The sequence below is a fragment of the Abramis brama genome (assembly GCF_963993115.1).
Source record: "Abramis brama genome assembly, chromosome: 18".
NCBI classification, from domain to species: Eukaryota; Metazoa; Chordata; class Actinopteri; order Cypriniformes; family Leuciscidae; genus Abramis; species Abramis brama.
Genome location: NC_139980.1, coordinates 26,424,927 through 26,445,491, shown reverse-complemented (window position 1 = coordinate 26,445,491; position 20,565 = coordinate 26,424,927). Strand labels below are relative to the sequence as shown.

Genomic DNA, 20,565 nt, shown 5'->3' with positions numbered 1-20,565 from the left:
AGTCATACAGGTTTGGATTGACATGGAGGTGAGTAAATGATGAAAGATTTTACCAATATTTACCAAAGTACCAATATACATCCTTTACAGTTAGATAAGGTAACAAGTGACAACTTGTCCCAGTGACTTGTCCCTGTACCCCTAAAGCACTGTTTGCAATTTTCTTTTTTTATATATAAAATTGTAAAGTGTAACATCCTGAAAAATAATCTAATATGCTCTGACATCTGGTTCTTATCCTTGCGGTATCCTAAAGACGGTCTGGGTAATACCATTGGTTAAGCAGAAACTAGTCTGTCTGAGGTTCCTCTGACAGTGGCAAACCAAACATGTTATTAGATTCAGAGAAAACACCACTGGAGTCCATCAGTTTAGCGCAGCCATGGACTGTGGCATTGATCGATTTCAGTCACATGGATGTATTTCTCCTCTCTCTCTCGGAGGATGGATTCTTGTTACTGTAAATGGTGAAACACTTATCCCCACAGTCTAAACAGTGGGAGCATACAGTTAGAGACAATTTTCGGAGGAGAGCACTCTTCAAATTGGCCTGTGGGCACAGCTATTTTCTTCTCTAAACAACATCCCACAAATCCAGAAGAAGGAATTGTTGAGAAATGCCACTGACAGGTTGAGAGACAATTAGAAAAAGAGAGAGCCTGTGAAGTCTGGTTCCTCCTCTCAGTGTGAGTTTTTCTTTACAGGCCAAGAGAAGCTGGAATTGCAACTGGAATTCATTGCTCAATCAATCAATCAATCACATTTATTTATATAGCACATTTAAAAACAACACATGTTGGCCAAAATGCTTTACATTCCAGAACCTAATGTAACGGACGTAGGCCAGTAAGAGCTGTGCGTGTAAACCTCACTCCTCTGGCCTCAAGAGGCGCGTTAGCGTTTAGCGTCCTTGTTAGCACGCCCGCCTCCCACACCATGGTTCGAATCCCGCTCAGGGGTGTGTTTCCCATACAATGACGTAACTCCCTGCTTAACCACCATAGTACGATGCATCATTGAAGAAATCTACTAGCTGGTCACAACTGTTTCCCGAAACCGTATTGTCGGAAATTGGTCATTCCAACCACATTGGTGAATGATGTCACGCAGGTGGTGGAGTAATAACTACTTTTAATTAATCTGTTTGAGATTGAATTAACGCTAGATATTTTGCTATAAATTACGACATGGCATCTGAGGACTATTTCTCATATTTTCTCATTTTGCTTTATTTCCAGATTATGTACCAAAATGCGCACTCTTCAAAAACGGTGCTTTAAATCTCTTGACAAACTAAAAGATGTAAATGACATTTGTATGTATTCTAAATAAAATATATAGATTGTACTGAATGTCAACTTGCTTATTTGACTCAAGATAAGGATTCATTGAGTCCAAATGTCATGCAAACAAGAAACTATGCTTCTAACCATGCTTCTAAACACACAACTTTGCGATGCTGTTTGCGAATGTTCGTTAACTATGGTTTCGGGAAACACCGACTCGTTGAACTATGCTGATAACGACGGAACTTGCTACCATAGTTGGCTAACAATGCTTTTGGGAAACGCACCCCTGATAACAACGGAACTTGCGAATATAGTTGGCGAACGATGCTTTTGGGAGAAACAACCCAGGGCGGGTCGAGTTGGACTGGTTACATTTGGTGCCGTGACCGGGATGGGAGTGAGGTTTACACTAACACATTTATGCAATCTAGGATAATGAAACCAAGTACAAGACAAATACAAAATGACACAAAATTAAGTACAGTAGAATGCAAGTGAGAAAAGACTTTTTCAATAAGCGATGAGCTGCAACAGAGAACCTCCTTTTGATTTTAGACAAGACTTGGGAATAGTTAACCGAAACCTTTGTACAGATCTTAATGGCCTAGAGGATGTAACTAATATAACTGGGTGCCAACTGACCTAAAATGGGATACTTGCATAAAAATTCCTGTTCTCTGTTGCAGCATGGTTTTGAAACTGTTAGTCAGTCATAAATATTGATGACATTCTCTTTGAACTTACTGCATGATTAATTAGCAGAACGAAGTACGTTCAAGGTCATGCTGTGGAAAAGGAATTGCTGTGTATCGCGTTTGTTTCCCTCGAACAATTAGCAGTGTGAATAAAAGAGCGACGGAGAAGTTGGGGTTGTTTACCACAGGTAATCAGTCATAAAAGCCCCCGTGCACAATGACCTGTATCGCTTAAAAGCTACCGTGAACCTACCCGCTGAATTAAATATGAGGAAAGTTAACGCTAAGAGCTCAGACTGAGCAATACGTAGGCTAGTCCAGAAAATACCTTCACGTGGGAAGTCGGCCTCTCAGGTTCTTTTGTACTTTTATTTTGAGATGTGCAGCAGTGGTGTTTTTTCTAAGTAGGTGTAAGATGTTTATTTGTGGTACGCATTTGGAGCGAGTGGCTTTGAACGTGGGGGCTGCTCAGCGGGAGGCCACTGGCATTAACATTAGAGCAGTGCAACGCTCTTCTGACAGGCCCCTCTCTGCAGGCAGAGTAATCACAAAGCAGAGACAGGATTATTGTCACAGATACTTTGACGCAGGTAAACTGCCTCCCGATGATGCCATGAAAGTTTAGTAGTGGCCTCTTTAAGTCCTAGTGAAGTGGCTCTGTTTCGATTGTTATCACCACATTATGAGTCTTGATAAGCTTGCCAAATATACAACAATGCTGCTGACAGCTTCAAAACAGGGAAAATGTCCTTTCCCTTGTCACTTGGGGGAAAGTATTGTTTTTTTGTTTTATCTTTTCATGTCACTTCCTGTCTGCACTTACAGAGGCAAAGTTTTTAAATTCTAGTGATGTGATTAATATTCACAAATTTTTGCATGTGTCTACATATATCTAGAAAGTCCCTGACAGTTTCAAAGGACTTTGTAGCTATGAGCTGTATGCACCAGCATAAATATAAATATGTCTAGTGTGTTCAAATACAATGACTTAAAAGGAGCAGTCACCCATCTCTATTGTAGTTTGTCTATTGTGGCCTAATTTCTAAGGAAGCCTGTGAAAAGCAGCCTCTCTCTCTTTCAATGCATCAAGGTGTAAATGATTCATAAATGCCCTGCTGTGGGGGTTTCACTGACAGGCACAGGTATAAATTAAAAGATAGATTGATATATCCAAGTTTTTGATACCAATATGCCAAATTGATTTGTTATATTTGTGTTTTTTGACACAATAACTAAATGATCATTAGACTACAATAATACAAAATATAATAATAATTATTATTATTATCTTAAAATAATAATTCCCATATAAACATTGTAATCTATTAATCATTTAGTTAATATTATAATTTTGTTGTTATAATTTATGATAGTTCAAATATCAATATAATAATTTTAAGAATAGTATTAATTATTATATGTATTATTGTTGTTTTGCGTCTAAATGGTCTTAATTTTCTATATTTTTCATATTTATTTTTTAATATTATACATTCTATTGTTATAACATATGTTAGTTGACAAATTGTATAATTTTAAGAAAATAATAATTATTATTATCATTTTTATTATTATTTCTATTTCTGAAAAAGTTGTTTTGCAGTCTAAATGGTGTTCATTTTAAAAAAGATTTTTGTATGTTTTAATATTATAGGCCTAATTGTATTCTTATAATTTGAGTAAGTTAATAAATTGTGCAATTTTAAGAAAATTATTATTAGTATTATTAAACAAAAGTTGTTTTGCACTCTAAATGGTCTTCATTTTTTAAATAGTTTTCATATTTATATTTAATATTATAATTGTATTGTTATAATTTATGTAAGTTAATAAATTGTTACATTTTTATTATTTCTATTTATTTAAAGTTGTTTTGCAGTCTAAATGGGTTTCATTTAAAAAAAAATCATATTTATTTTTTGTATAATTTTATTGTTATAATTTATGTAAGTTAATAATCGTATCATTTTAAGAAAATCATTATTATTATTATTATTATTTATATTTCTGCAAAGTTGTTTTGCAGTCTGAATGGTCCTCATTTTTGAAATATTTATTTTTCGTGTGAATATCTGTAAAGAATATCTGTCACATTAACAATCTGTCTATCTCTAGAACAAATGCTTAGGCCACAGCTTTTGATTGTGCTTGATTCTGCCTAAAACAGTAACAAGGCTTAATCACGGTTTCTTTGTCAGAGCAGCCAGTGAACAGAAGGAAGTTGCCATGGCAACATGGGTAAACAAACAAATGTGGTACCATGGAATGCTTCAAAATATTTACAATGGAGTAACCCTCTTTCGGTCGCAGGCGGGATAATCTGGAACGTTTTGCATAGCACAAATTGTTCTCAGCTGGAAGGTAGTTCTCTCCCGTGGGTCAACCCTCAGCAAGCCCAACTGTACTGATCTCCGGCTGGAGAAAACCACTGACTAGCAGGAAAGAGCATTCTCTTCATTTTAAAAACCCCCAATTAGCATTATCAGCTCAACCAATGATGTAAATTTGGGGTTGAACCATTTTTTTGTTTGTTTTCTATCCTAACAATATGATCATAGCTTTTACGTTTGCATTTACTTTTTATTATTTGCATTGCTTTTTCCCCAGCTGTCTTTGACTAGAACAGACTCTCAACCCATTTTTGAGTCACAATCTACCAGTTGATAATCACTGATCTAACATTAGAGAAAAATGAAGCAAAGAAATTTTAGTTTTTAGCACATACATACCTAACAAGCAAACCTAAAAAAAGCATGTACTCTCTAATGTGTATTAATGACAAATGTTGAAAGGTTTAAAAACCCTGCGGAAAATCCAATTGCATATGATTTCACAATGCCACTGCACATTAAAGATAGAGGCGATTTCTGATTAGGCTCAAAGGTTACATTCATTTTGATTAATAACCGAGACATGTTTCCCTAGCAACTGCTACGTGTGTTGTCATTGGCCCCGGGCTATACCCAAGTCAACTGAATACATCCTGTGATTAGCGACGACTGAGACATCCAACCACGTTTCCAGTAATAGCCTCATTCTGAGCTGTATTTCCTATCAATCTATCAGAAGCCTCTAGGTCCCAAAACCTCTTTCGTCAAGGCCACTTCAGCAGATTAAAAAAGGATTCAATATGGAAGCGTTTAGGTTATTAAATATTTCTTGTGGAGACTCAAGAGACTAATTGCAGTGAAGTCTTTTCAGTTCTGTAGATAGTTTAATGATGCATTCATAACAATATGTTTATGTACACATACTTGCTCATTGATGCCAAGAGAGCCACATTTGCTATTTGCTTCTGAAATTACACACCAGACAATAATGCAGCCACACTTCAGTTCAGAACACTTACCTGTCATAAAAACAAGATCTGCCACTTTTTGACCCCACCTTACAGCTTTTGTTCCAGCGGACTGAAATGAACGATTGCACAACAACTGCCATTTTCACATCTGATGTCAATGTGGCCCAAGAGATTATAAAAAACAAAATGTGCTTTTTTCTTTTGTTCCAGTCTGAGAGTGAATTATATATACAGTCTTGTATTTTCTAGAAAAAAAAAGGGGGAAAAAAGCAATTGCCCACTCACCATGCCATGGTTTAGCCACTGTGGTATAAAGTTGTCCAGGAGTCTTGGGTAAACCAAATCTCTGTCATATAGGTAAAGAGCCCAGAACATAGTCACCACAAACTGCAAAACGAAAAGAAAGAAAAACTGATAAATAATCATCAAATCACAAAAAAATAAACATATTCCGTTAGCAGTTTGAGTTCATTTTATCAGCATTTTATCACAGTAGAATTTGTACTTTTTAAAGTAATTTTTTATAGCAATCCCTTAATATTAATGAGATGAGTAGACTATGTATGGTATGTGATATGACCAAAATCTTGTATCAAAATACGATATATGATATATGACATGATATAGTTGTTTTTGCTGAAAGTTTACCCCAAAATTGTGTAGTACTACTTATTTTTGGATAATTCAGTGAACTAAATAGACTTTGATTATTATGAATAATTGTATGTGTATGTGTATATATTTATTTTCTATTTCACATTTAATTTCTAAAAAAAAATAATAAAAAGGTAATATAAGTTTCTATATATAATTTATATATTTATTTATTTTTATATTATAATTAAATATTTTTTAAATATTTATTATAAATAAAATGTGAATATACATACACCTGTGTGTGAATGCTGTTTTCAGTTTTTTTGCTGCAGATATATTTAACTTATACTTGTATGTGTATATATTTATTTTCTGTCACTTTTATTTATAAAAAAATCAATGTTAATATATATATATATATATATGTATGTATATATTTTTTATTATATTATATTTTCATTTAATTTTTATTATTTATTATAAATAAGATGTGAATATACATACACCTGTGAATGCTGTTTTTTTCTTTTCTTTTTTTTTCTTTTTTTTTCAAATCATGCTGCAGATATAGTGTGAGATAAACGGTAAAGCAAAATCTAATTCTACTGTCACATTGCCAATACCACACAGCTCTGCTCCTAAACATGCTAAGTGGACATGTTTGTGATTATTCCTGAGTTCTATGGCTAAGAATCAACACTGCTCTTTCATACGACTCAATAGCATTATATGATTCAGCACAAGCTTTACAATAATACTTGATTCTTGCAGGTCTTGTATGTCAGGTGTCAGCCATCTCAGGTGTGGACTTTCTTGAAATGTCCTTCTTGAAAAAGGGAAACTGCAACTGTATATTATCTTCAGAGGAACTTCATAACTTTTTAAGACCTCACTCCTCACAAAGACTTTAAATTGAGCCCAGTCCTCGCCCCCAGATTCCCAGCAGGTCTTCGGGCAGATTGCCTAACTCCTGCCTCATGCCGGCACATCTCATTATGCTGAAAAGTCTAACTTGTCTAATATCCTCTTTGATTCCCCATCTACAGGACACAATCTCTGCGCAAAAACCTGACAAGCACTAAAACCAGCCATGAGCACAGTGAATCAACACACAGAGCTCATATTTTCATATCAGTATACCATAATTAATCCCTGAGAGCTGACTTCTTCTTCCTTGCTTTTATCCAGCACTTACTTGGAGCTACAGATGCCTTCTGTGAAAAAGGACAGTGTTAAGATGATGAGGGCATCACACACGCTGTTAAAAAACAGACACGTTGGTGTGGAGCGTGCAGGCCTTGTGAAAGAGCGTTTGAAGTCCCAGGCTCTCCGAGAAGGAATTTCACTTCCCCTGCTGTAATCCTGAACTGCTCAAACGTATTTGCATTAATGGGTCTCATTTATGGGCGTGACAGATTTCTGTTTGGTTTGGGTGTCTCCGATTATTTTGTAGGATTCTTGTTTCCAGTAAGGGCTTGGATGATGCTCGCCGTACCTAAATAAACGGGCGGCACTGTGAGGATAGGCCTTGTGAAAGGATCTGTTGTGCTTTTGAAGCATATTTCAAGTAAACGTTGGGCTTCACTTTGAAAGCGCAAGTTAAACAAGTTCACTGCCGGACAGGTGGTTTATTTGGATTTGCCCGTTCCATGCACTCTCATAGGACACTGTGGATGAACCACATAGCACACGGCAAACCTCCTCTATTATCCAGCCAACCTAGCTGGACTGGGAGAAAGTATAGACTAAGGTTGTTAGGCAGATGGAGCAGAATTCGGTCCCATTGTATCACATGCCACTAATAGGTGTCGGGAAATGACCTGGCTAAAGCTAACAAAGTATGCATATCACTCAAACACAGTAGAGCCCGTTTCCCAACGTCAGCACTAATGATGCTCATTGTGATGGCTGTAAGCTGAGCCTGCCCACTGCCCAGCTCTTACACTGAGGGCCAGGGCAAAGTCAAGCATCTATTTCATCTTTGTATCATGGCTGTCTGGCTTCTAAGTTTTTTACAAGCTAACAAGGAAGCATCCTCTGTCAGCCATCTCGTTAAGCCCCGCTGAGAATCTGCAACCGCAAGTTCTGCAAATATCCACACAATGATGCAACGGTCAAAGCTGCATGTCTATGTTTATTATATTTCAAATCTTATATTTATATTGTATTTTAAAAATATATTAAATATATTATATTACATACATTGCCGGTGTCACAAAGTGTCACATGACCTTTCAGAAATCATTCTAATAGTTCTTTCTATTTCAAATACAGTGAATGCTGTTGTTTTGAACTTTCCATTCTTCAAAGAACCCTGAAAAAAATGAATCAAGGTTTCCAGCAAAAAGCAGTTTTCAACATTGATAATAATAAGAGCCGTTATTAATAATCGAGCACCAATAATAAAATTGAGAAGCACATCAGCATATAACAATTTCTGCAACCGCCGTTGAAAATTCAACTTTGCCATTACAAGAATAAATTACATTTTGAAATATATTAAAATAGAAAAAGTTATTTTAAATTCAGTAATAATATTTCACAAAATACTGTTTTTACTGTATTTCTGTATTTTTTGACCAAATAAATGCAGCAATTTAGACTTCTTATTCAATTTTTTTTTAAAGTAGAGTTTATTTTTAAATATAATATAAACACACACAAATGACCTTTAATATAAACATAAAAATAAGCTATTTTAAATGTTATGCATATTTGTTTTTAAGTGTTTAGCAGAATTCCCCCCAAAAACAGTAAGGAAAATGATGAAAAAAAGTGTTGATTCAGTCTGGTCATCAGATACTTGCACACTTCAGAATTTATTTAATATTTCCACACTTTGCTTTATTTATATTAAGAGAAAAGTTATATTATTAGTGCTCCCTTGCAACGTAAGGAGATTGCTTGTGTCTCTTTCATTAAAATAAAATGAGCAGAGTCGATTTTCTCCCCACTTAAGTCACTTCGACACTGTCATTTGACATCTTAAACTCTTCACTAACATTGTGCCATGCAATATTAAAAGATCTTTAGCCAGCCAGAGACATTTGTGAGCCCAATTTAAATATTTTCCATGTAATTATCTGATGGTCATCACGGACACACACAAAACAGAAACAACACAGTGTTTCCTTCTCCACTTTGCAGGACAGGATTTTATTGCACAGTTGATTTTGTGGCAGTGTCAGATAGAAGACTGGGGATTTGCAAAGCAAATGAGATGTACATTTAAGACAATGCGTATTGGTGTCTGTATAGTCCCCTAATGCAAAGCAGCATGTGTTGATGTGTCCAGATATAGTGGTACTGTATGTGCTAAGAGAATACAGATGCTGTCTGACCTGACCTGCAGGTTTATACCTTTTAAGGAATGCGATGATTCACTGTTTTGATGATCTAAATACAGATATAAAGGCACATAGTGTTTATTCTGCCCTACAAAACAAAACAAGAAAATGAACTGGATTGCACATATGCTAATCCATAACTCTGGACAATGCTATTGATTTTATGTAATATGTATCTTGTGTTTGTTATTATTTTCACATTTTGGGGTTAACAGGATTTTTTTTAAAGAAAAGTAATACTTTTATTCAACAAGAATGCTCTGGCACTAGTTTTGGATGAAGAGATGTGTTATCATTGTACAAGCAGGATGTGGCATTTGGTCGTTGTCCCACCCCTCCTCCACTGTGATTCGACGGCTGGGTAAAAAGTGACAGTGATGAGCGCTGTGTTTTACCCAAAGAACATTCTTCAACTTCAAAAAATGCTTAGCACTTAGTGCCTTGTCCTGCTACTGGTGTTTTAAAAACACTGCGCTCCCATTGAAAACAATTGGGAAAAAATACACTAGCCTCGGGTAAAAAAAGGCCTAAAAGATGTTCTTTTGAACTTTCTATTCATTGAAGAGTCCTGAAAAAATGTATCATGGTTTCCACAGAAATATTAAGCAGTAAAACTGGTTTTCAGCAATGATAATAATAAATGTTTCATGTTTGAATGATTTGATCACCAAATCAGAATATCAGAATGAATTCTGCGATGTCTTAAATATATTTTAAAATAGATTTTTTTTTATTGTAATAATTTCACAATATTACTGTATTTTTGATCAAATACATATGCCTTGGTGAGCATATGATACTTTTTTCAAAAACATTTAAAAATGTTACCGACCCCAAACGGTCGAAACAAAGTGGCATTGAAAATTGCTAAGTTGCAAAAATATGAAAACATTGGTCATGCATTTGCAGCAAGCAGTATTTTACCTTTAGCACCCTCTATAAATGTGCTCAATACACAACCCTCCTTAGATCCAGTGAATGATTTCTCGAAACAAGTTTTGAACAGTGGCCTCTGTTTCCCTGTGGTTTCAGACATCTTAATGTCACTGACATGTGTGGGAGGGGAAGGGCAGCTTCAGACAAAGTATTGCATTCATGTTCCGTTACAGTACTGTTTTTTTCTTTCCCACATATTAACAATTGAACTTGATGGCTCAGAGAGTTTACGGGAGGTTCACACACTTTAAACTAACCGCACCATAAGTCACTGCCAGCCAATTACTTTTTCTGATTTTCTGTATACAAAAACTGCAATGTTTGCATATATGTACGGGCTTATATAAAAGCTGAAACCTTTCCAAACTTTAGTTTAGAAAAAGCTAAAACGCTAGGCTAGATTGTTTTTGCACTGAAATAATCTAGATCGCTGCATTATCTTGCTTTGAAAATTGGCTATATTGGTGTTTTTATTCAATTTCAATCCAATTTTCAGTGTTGATTCTAAGCATTGATGTTATCTGAACATCAACATACATCCTTACTTAGCCAGCAGCACTGCTCATAATCTCCAAATGTAGGTCCAACAAACACAAATAAAGTGTATTTTTATGGATATTCTTGGTCAGTTAGTGTATGTACGCAAAATGAGAAATCTGATTGGTGATTTATACGTACCACACCAACGGGAAAGGCCAGAACAGCCATCATCCAGTCTCGTAAGCCAATCAGCTTCTTCAACTGTCTCTCTTGCTCCATACTGGCACTGCCTTTTGTCAAAAGGCTTGAGAGGTCCGTCAGGACACACACTCCAAAGAAAACTGCCTGAATGACCTGAGATAGACAATCATAAAATGGTTAGGAAAGCGTAATGTAGTATACCTAAGAAAGGGGGCAGATTTGTAAGTTGTAAAGAGTACCTGAAAACCATAGTTAAGTAAAGAAGAGATACCTTACAGCAAAAATGACTTCATTATAAGTTACAAGTCACCAATTCCAATACGTTCTTTACAGACAGGACTTAGATTGAGCCAGGATTAGGCCTTAGAACATTTAAGTAGCATTTATAAACGTGCTTTAGGAAAAAAACATTACTGGTGTGCATCTTGATTTTAACAGTACTTAAGTATTTTACTTGTACTGAATGTAGGCTCAAAGATGCAATAGTCCTCAACATCTAAGAGACATGCCAGTGAAAAACAAGAAACAGTTGATTTGTGAGGAGAGCAATCATATGTTTATTTGCTAAAATCAAAATAAAATACAGATTTATAATTCAATATAACAGATAAATTAAATATTAAATACATTTTTAAAAAAAGTTAGGTGCCATGCAAAATGTAATGAGCAATTGCATTATGCCTGCTCCAGACTCTGCGTTTTCGGCTATCCGATAGGATCATTACAAATCACACTGTACGACGTGGATCTAATGAACTTGGGTACGACATGTTTGTAGACTGTGTGATGATGTCACCCATTGAATCGTAGGCTACGACGCAAGTTAGTACAGAGGAATAAAACGTCATGCGCTAGTGGTAAACAAATAGAGCAAGATGAATCACACTTTGGCAATTGTGGTTTTTATGTGCTTTGAAAAAAAGAGGAGAAAGCGAAAGAAGAGAATATGGATGCTTGAAGAAAGAAGTTTTAAGTTGAAGCACCATGTCGCATTGATCAATACGCCGTTTCATGTTGCATGTTTATTGGCTAGTCAGTAGACGTAGGTCGTAGCAGCAAACACACTGTGAGATGATCATGCTACATTCATGACACTGTCAGAAAATGATCGCAGGATGTCTTTGGTCGCAACACTGTGACAATAGTCGTCTTTGAACCTCTCTCGCTGTACGACGTAGGACCACCGTTTAGGAGCCATGACCACAGAAATCACCACGATTGGTAATCTTTCATCTGGGACAGCCCCAAATCGTATATTCCATCTTCTTCCGCTTATCCGGGGCCAGGTCGCGGGGGCAGCAGTCTAAGCAGAGATGCCCAGACTTCCCTCTCCCTAGACACTTCCTCCAGCTCTTCCGGGGGGACACCGAGGCGTTCCCAGGCCAGCCGGGAGACATAGTCTCTCCAGTGTGTCCTAGGTCTTCCCCGGGGTCTTCCCGGGAAGGCGTCCAGGAGGCATCCGGAACAGATGCCCGAGCCACCTAAGCTGACCCCTCTCGATGTGGAGGAGCAGCGGCTCTACTCTGAGCTCCTCTCGAGTGACCGAGCTTCTCACCCTATCTCTAAGGGATCGCCCAGCCACCCTGCGGAGAAAGCTCATTTCGGCCGCCTGTATCCGGGATCTTGTCCTTTCGGTCATGACCCAAAGCTCATGACCATAGGTGAGAGTAGGAACGTAGATTGACCGGTAAATCGAGAGCTTCGCCTTGCGGCTCAGCTCTTTCTTTACCACGACAGACCGGTACATTGACCGCATTACTGCAGAAGCTGCACCGATCCGTCTGTCAATCTCCCGTTCCATCCTTCCCTCACTCGTGAACAAAACCCCAAGATACTTAAACTCCTCCACTTGAGGCAGGAACTCTCCACCAACCTGAAGCCGGCAAGCCACCCTTTTCCGACTGAGGAGCATGGCCTCGGATTTGGAGGTGCTGATTCTCATCCCAGCCGCTTCACACTCGGCTGCAAACCGTCCCAGTGCATGCTGAAGGTCCTGGTTTGATGAGGCCAACACGACAACATCATCTGCAAAGAGCAGAGACAAAATCGTGCTGTCACCAAACCTGACACCCTCCGGCCCCTGGCTGCACCTAGAAATTCTGTCCATAAAAATTATGAACAGAACCGGCGACAAAGGGCAGCCCTGCCAGAGTCCAACACGCACCGGGAACAAGTCAGACTTACTGCCGGCAATGCGAACCAAGCTCCTGCTTCGGTAGTACAGGGACCTTAGTAAAGGACCCCGGACCCCATACCCCCAGAGCACCCTCCACAGGCCGCCGCGAGGGACACAGTCGAATGCCTTCTCCAAATCCACAAAGCACATGTGGACTGGTTGGGCAAACTCCCATGAACCCTCCAGCACCCTGTAGAGGGTATAGAGCTGGTCCAGTGTTCCACGGCCTGGACGAAAACCACACTGCTCCTCCTGAATCCGAGGTTCTACTATCGGCCGTATTCTCCTCTCCAGTACCCTGGCATAGACTTTCCCAGGGAGGCTGAGAAGTGTGATCCCCCTGTAGCTGGAACACAAGCTAAGATCCCCCTTCTTAAAAAGAGGGACCACCACCCCGGTCTGCCATCCCAGAGGCACTGTCCCCGACCGCCACGCGATGCTGCAGAGGCGTGTCAGCCAAGACAGCCCCACAACATCCAGAGACTTGAGGTACTCAGGGCGGATCTCATCCACCCCTGGTGCCTTGCCACCGAGGAGTTTCTTGACTACCTCGGTGACTTCAGCTTGGGTGATGGACGAGTCCACCTCTGAGCCCTCAGCCTCTGCTTCCTCAATGGAAGACGTGACGGCGGGATTGAGGAGATCCTCGAAGTATTCCTTCCACCGTCCAACGACATCCCCAGTTGAGGTCAACAGCTCCCCACCTCTACTGTAGACAGCGTTGGTAGGGCACTGCTTCCCCCTCCTGAGGCGCCGGACGGTTTGCCAGAATCTCTTCGAGGCCAGCCGATAGTCCTTCTCCATGGCCTCACCGAACTCCTCCCAGGCCCGGGTTTTTGCCTCCACAACCACCCGGGCTGCAGTTCGCTTGGCCTGCCGGTACCCGTCAGCTGCCTCAGGAGTTCCGCAAGCCAACCAGGCCCGATAGGACTCCTTCTTCAGCTTGACGGCATCCCTTACTTCCGGTGTCCACCACCGGGTTCGGGGATTGCCGCCTCGACAGGCACCGGAGACCTTACGGCCACAGCTCCGAGCAGCCGCTTCGACAATAGAGGTGGAGAACATGGTCCACTCGGACTCAATATCTCCAGCCTACCTCGGGATCCGGTCGAAGCTCTGCCGGAGGTGGGAGTTGAAGATCTCTCTGACAGGAGACTTGGCCAAACGTTCCCAGCAGACCCTCACAGTACGCTTGGGTCTGCCGAGTCTGTCCAGCTTCCTCCCCCGCCATCGGATCCAACTCACCACCAGGTGGTGATCAGTTGACAGCTCCGCCCCTCTCTTTACCCGAGTGTCCAAGACATACGGCCGCAGGTCAGATGAAACGACCACAAAGTCGATCATCGACCTACGGCCTAGGGTGTCCTGGTGCCACGTGCACTGATGGACACCCTTATGCTTGAACATGGTGTTCGTTATGGACAAACTGTAACTAGCACAGAAGTCCAATAACTGAACACCGCTCGGGTTCAGATCAGGGGGGCCGTTCCTCCCAATCACGCCCCTCCAGGTGTCACTGTCGCTACCCACGTGGGCATTAAAGTCCCCCAGTAGAACGATGGAGTCCCCAGTTGGAGCACTTTCCAGCACCCCTCCCAGAGACTCCAAGAAGGCCGGGTACTCTGCACTGCCGTTTGGCCCGTAGGCACAGGGAAACGACCCTCTTGTTCACCGGGGTGAACTCCAACACATGGCGGCTGAGCTGGGGGGCTATAAGCAAACCCACACCAGCCCGCCGCCTCTCACCATGGGCAACTCCAGAGTGGTGAAGAGTCCATCCTCTCTCGAGGAGTGTGGTTCCAGAGCCCAAGCCGTGCGTAGAGGTGATCCCGACTATCTCTAGTCGGAATCTCTCAACCTCACGCACAATCTCAGGCTCCTTCCCCGCCAGCGAGGTGACGTTCCACGTCCCTAGAGCTAGTTTCCGTGTCCAGGGATCGGGTTGTCGAGGCCCTCGCCTTCGACTGCCGCCCGATCCTCTCAGCACCGGCCCCTTACGGTCCCTCCTGCAGGTGGTGAGCCCACGGGAAGGCGGCCCCACGTCGCTCCTTCGGGCTGAGCCCGGCAGGTGCATCAGTGCACGTGGCACCAGGACACCCTAGGCCGTAGGTCGATGATAGCTCCCCGTGGGGGGAGGCCCGGCCACCAGGCGCTCGCATACGAGCCCCAACCCCGGGCCTGGCTCCAGGGTGGGGCCCCGGCTGCGCCATACCGGGCGACGTCACGGTCCTCGGTTTAATTTTTCTCATAAGGGGTTTTTGAACCGCTCTTAGTCTGACCCGTCGCCTAGGACCTGTTTGCCTTGGGAGACCCTACCAGGGGCATATAGCCCCGGACAACATAGCTCCTAGGGTCATTCGGGTACTCAAATCCCTCCACCACGTTAAGGTGGCAGGTCAAGGAGGAGTTTATTTCAATATACAAATCGTATATTTACCGGGCATAACTCATTACAAATGTATTGGAGTACATAAACTTATTTAAAAATGTAATCAAGTAGCAGTGGTACTTGAGAACATTTTTCAAGTTTATCTTTACTTTTCCTTCACTATACATTCCAAAGCATAATATCGAACTTTAAGAATTTTATTCGTGAACAAAGTGATTATTTTCAAATAACCTGTTAAATCAGTTTGCAAATCTCAAAGAATAATTCATTTGTGAATTGGACCAATCCGATTACATCTGTTTTTTAGTCAACAACTCACTGAAATAAGAAGTCTTGCTCAAAATGAGCCAAGAATGGCAGTTTGTAGAAAATGAACTGTTTATTTTGGAGGTCCTAACTGAAAAGAGCGGGTAAAGCTTTTTTTTATAAATAAATAAATACAATTTCCTTTTTTTTTTTTTTTAAGGCCTCTCATTGACATACAAATCAAAGCTGTCTTTTAAAAGGAACACAAGAGGGAAGTTGAAGAGAAACTTGATGAAAGCCATGCATTCATCTTTGGTAGTCTGAAAATAGAATATGAGTATTTCTAAGTGCCATCATTTTTCAAGAGCAAACAAACTCACATCACAGAAAACAGAACAATATAAAGATACAGTTGACATGCTTTAAAATGTTACAATGCATGACAGGCTGCAAGAAAACTGGCATTGAAATTATTTAATACACAACCTTTCCTCCATAACCTATTTCTCGTCTTAAGCTAATATGTCTTTTTTTAGTCCATTTTCCATTAGTGAACATTCGTGATGAGAGTGTTAGGAGATTGCTTTGACATTAATTTACGATGGAAAGACATTATGGAATTATGAGGGTTTCTTTATTATATCTCCTCCACAGATATCCAACACGCAAAAAAGTCTCCCATTAATACACTCTTTAATATTTCATTCCTCATTATCTTTCTGCTCCTAAATTTGTTTCCTGGTGTCTGAAGGCAGGAGAAACCCTGCTAAGGCTTCATATAAATGTTAGATTTGTCCAAAGCCAATCTTTTATTGGAAAAGTCTTAAAACCCTATTACCAGCCCCCTAAAATGATCTATTTTTCTTACTCGACCCTAACTAATGCTTTCGATCTTTACTTTAGCTGAGCTAAAAATGGACGTTGTTCCTTTTCTCACATCATTTGAGAGTTAAAAAACAGCCTCGGTACGAGGACATGAAGCCAAAAGAAGCATAAAATCATTTATTAGCTATACAAAGTCTTTATTTCTGCTTATAAACAACCACAAGGGTTCCTGGACTGAGATTCAAGTCTCCATGAAATCTAGTGAATTGCTTGTTTGAGGCTGGGAATAATAATAATTGGGCTAGGAAACCTCACTTATCAAACAACAGACTGCTAGTATACTGCAGAAACAGTAGCTTGCAAAACAGTCCTACTAGTCCTGCATTCATGTTCAAATAAATGTCATAGAACTATGCACTTGTATTTGTTCAGACGCTATGCATTCAAATGCATCCTTTCAATTTATAATTAGTTGCAAAGGCATTTGCAACATAGCAACTGCTCTCATAAAAATATAGACTGCCTTTCATCACAGTAATGATACACTCGGAAAACCTGTGCGTCTGTGCTAATTAAACTCTGCTAATTAATCCATGGGTATCTCATTGTCAGATCACTGAAAGCTTTCGGCCACACTTGACCAGACACTTTATGTTCAACACCAAGAGCTCAACTCTATGCCAGGCTCCTCGAGTGTCCTATTGTGACAATGGAAAGCCAGATCGAACCCCCTAAATGTAATAATTAATGAGGCCTGATGAAAACATAAATGGCTGAAATCAAAGTGGCACAGTTAGCACAATGATAGTTACTTAGAGTGTTAATAAATATAACAATGCCACAGTGGAGTGTGGATATTACAGTGCAAGTATTTGATCCAGACGTACTTGCATTTCTTGTGCCAAGATGAGATAATCTGCTTTTCTGAATGTGACGTGTTTATCGTCTGTTCTAATATTAGTTTCACACAGCCAGGTTGATTGGTGTCAGAGGTCCTTAAATGCTGTCATAATTAATTTTTACACTATAACACAAAGCAGCACAAACAATAAATCACTTCCTTATCTCTCTATGGTTGTGTTGAAAGTGAGTGTTCACAGTGAACATGCCTCCGTACTTCCTCTGTGTTTACAGACAATGAAAGAGTTGTTACATTAATAGTGTCATTGTGTTATTACAAGTATAAAAATAACAATGAATTTTCAATGTATAAAACAATTTTACAGTGTACATGGAATTTGAACAGTAACGGTACATTAAAGTTGGGAGTCAGTAAGATTTTCAAATGCTTTTCAAAGAAGTTTCTTCTGCAGGCTGCATTTATTTGATCAAAATACAGTAAAAACAGCAATATTATGAAATATAGTTTATATATTTTCATTTTAGTGCAGTCGCTAGAGAGTTAGAGAAAGCATCATAACAAGTGTTATGAAACAGCATAAGTTTTAAAAAGCTCCATCTGCAATAATCTGTACGTAAATAATGAGATGTACATGAGATTATTCCAAGAATGAAAAAAAAAAAAAAACAGCAAACAGTGCACTCGAACAGATGTGCAAACGTGAAGTGTATAACAAAACAACTTTTATTGCTATTAAAAATCACTGTTCGAAAAAAGGGGGAGAAAATGGGCTGTTTATGTGGAAAACATGAGTCACTGGCTCACAGACTGTCATAACAGTCAGTGTGTATGTGTGTGTTCAGATGCTGGTGCAGACTGCCATAACAAAAGACAAGGTTGCTGCTATTTATACTTCAAAACTGTGTATGCATCCTTAAATTTGTTCTCCTAATTGTTCAGAGAACAGATCATAATTCAGCGCAGACCTTCAAAATAATCTTAATTATTAATGAGGATGTGAGATATGAAAATCATGACATCATCGTTAGAGACTTAAAAAGTCATTACGTCATGTGATTAACGTCTAATGATCAGTAAATATGACGTAAGACAATTTGTGGTGGCGTTTGTACTCCTTTTTTTGTAGGAACCTGGCATATTTCAGCATAACAGGGGCCTGTCTACGAATGTAATGCATTATGGAGATCTCATATAATCAGGCACTGCATGGGAACGATGCACATGCACTTACCAAATCTATGAACGTAAGAAACTTCCAGCTACCGCCGTATGTTTGATGCGCGGGCATGTCTATGGCTTTGTAATTGCAGAGGATAGAAAAATAAGAGAGGAGTATCGCTACTCTGAGGATCTGTGATGGGATGAGCGCCATTTTCCTTCCCCCGTCGTATTTCCGTCTCAGGGAAATATCCTGTTGACAGAGGGATGCTGTTATTCGGTGGGGAGGAGGAGAGGGTCGCGCGGATCCGTATCCGTGGAGGCGGCGGATGTGCGCGAGAGGTTGTTGCTATAGGAACAAGCATCGCTGCCTGCCATAGCAGCTCGTGAGTCGCTGTAATTTGTGCTCGCGCATGCCCATTGTGTAGAGGGTTTGGGGGGGGTTGGTGTTTTTCGTTTGTCTCTCACTTGGCGAATCATTGTCTGGATTTATTTACTGTCCTAATATTTAGACGAAACTTATAGCTTACTATTTATTAAGGTCATTTTTATGTCACACTTTTTTATACTCAGTGGCTATTTCGCAGGTTTGTTTTTATAAGTCATATAGCCTAGCCTACTGTAAAAAAAAGTTACAAAAGTGATTGCACATTTCCACCATTATTGGCTGAAATAAAAGATGGACTTAATTTAATATATGGAGATCAAGTAAAATGGTCCTAGCTTTTAGTTAAAAACAAAATCACAAAAATGAAGAAAAAAAAAGAAACTATATTACCTGTCAAAAGTTTGGAAACATTACTATTTTTAATGTTTTTGAAAGAGGTATTTTATGCTCATCAAGCCTGACTTTATTTGATCAAAAATACAGAAAAAAACTAATATTGTAAAATATTAGGCTATTACAATTTAAAATATTTTTTTTTTCTATTTTAATATACTTTAAAATATATATTTTTTCTGTGATGCAAAGCTGAATCTTCATCAGCCATTACTCCTGTCTTCCGTTTCACTTCACTGATCCTTCAGAAATCATTCTTATATACTGATTTGATACTCAGTTATTATCAATTTTGGACATAATTGTGCCGCTTAATATTTTTTTATGACCTGTGATACTTTTTTCAGGATTCATTGATGAATAAAAAGTTCAAAAGAACAGCATTTATTCAAAATAGAAATCTTTTCTAACAATATAAATCTTTACTATCACTTTTTTTTTAAATCAATTTAACACATCCTTGCTGAATTATAGTATTATTTCTTTAAAAAAAAAAAGAAAGAAAAACAAATACTAACCCCAAACTTTTGAAAGGTACTGTATATTGTTACAAACGATTTCTATTTTGAATAAATGCTGTTCTTTTTAAAAAACGTATGTCAAAGAATCCTGAAAAAAATAACAGATTATTAAAAACATATTAAGCAGCACAACTGTTTCAAACATTGATAATAAATCAGCATATTAAAATGATTTCAAAAGAAATTCAGCTTTACATCACAGAAATAAATTATATTTTAAAGTATATTAAAATAGAAAACCATTATTTTAAATTGTAATAATATAATCATATTTTTCTGTATTTTTATGCATGCAGACTTGATGAGCATAAGAGACTTCTTTCAAAAACATTAAAAATAGTAATGTTTCCAAACTTTTGACCGGTACTAACCATTTAAAAACATAACCCTTTCTCATCTAGCCATTTTGAACAATATTACTGTAACCTATAATTGCCCATTTGAGTCCATCACTGTTTGAGAGATGTCATACAGTAGCAGACACAAAAAAATTGCCCCCGCAAAAACATACATTATGATACAACCAGGCAGCCAGAGAGGTTTACAGTGGAAAATCCCTTGCCACAGGCACACAAATGGTTCCCAGAACTAGCCATTAAGAGGATGAAGGAATGAGGATTAATAAACTACAGCCTCTACTTAAAGCAGCATCGCAGGGGCCAGTGTGATTCCGGTGACCTGGACTATACGATCTCGTCTAAGTTCATCCCTATATTACTTAAGACAGTTTAATGTGTTTTTTTTTTTTAGTTCAAGGGAGA

General features: G+C 39.1%; 1 protein-coding gene across 1 annotated transcript in view; it reads right to left on the bottom strand.

The window, feature by feature from the left end:
- aig1 (androgen-induced 1 (H. sapiens)) overlaps window positions 1–18,941 on the bottom strand; it is a 41,676-nt gene extending 22,735 nt beyond the window's left edge. The window contains exons 1-3 of the mRNA XM_084091238.1: window positions 18,576–18,941; window positions 10,844–10,999; window positions 5,571–5,672 (exon numbers count right to left, since the gene is read on the bottom strand). Coding sequence (XP_083947364.1) covers window positions 5,571–5,672; window positions 10,844–10,999; window positions 18,576–18,716 — 399 coding nt within the window. The 5' untranslated portion in view covers window positions 18,717–18,941. The remainder of the gene's footprint in view (window positions 1–5,570; window positions 5,673–10,843; window positions 11,000–18,575) is intronic.
- Between the last annotated feature and the right edge of the window lie 1,624 nt (window positions 18,942–20,565).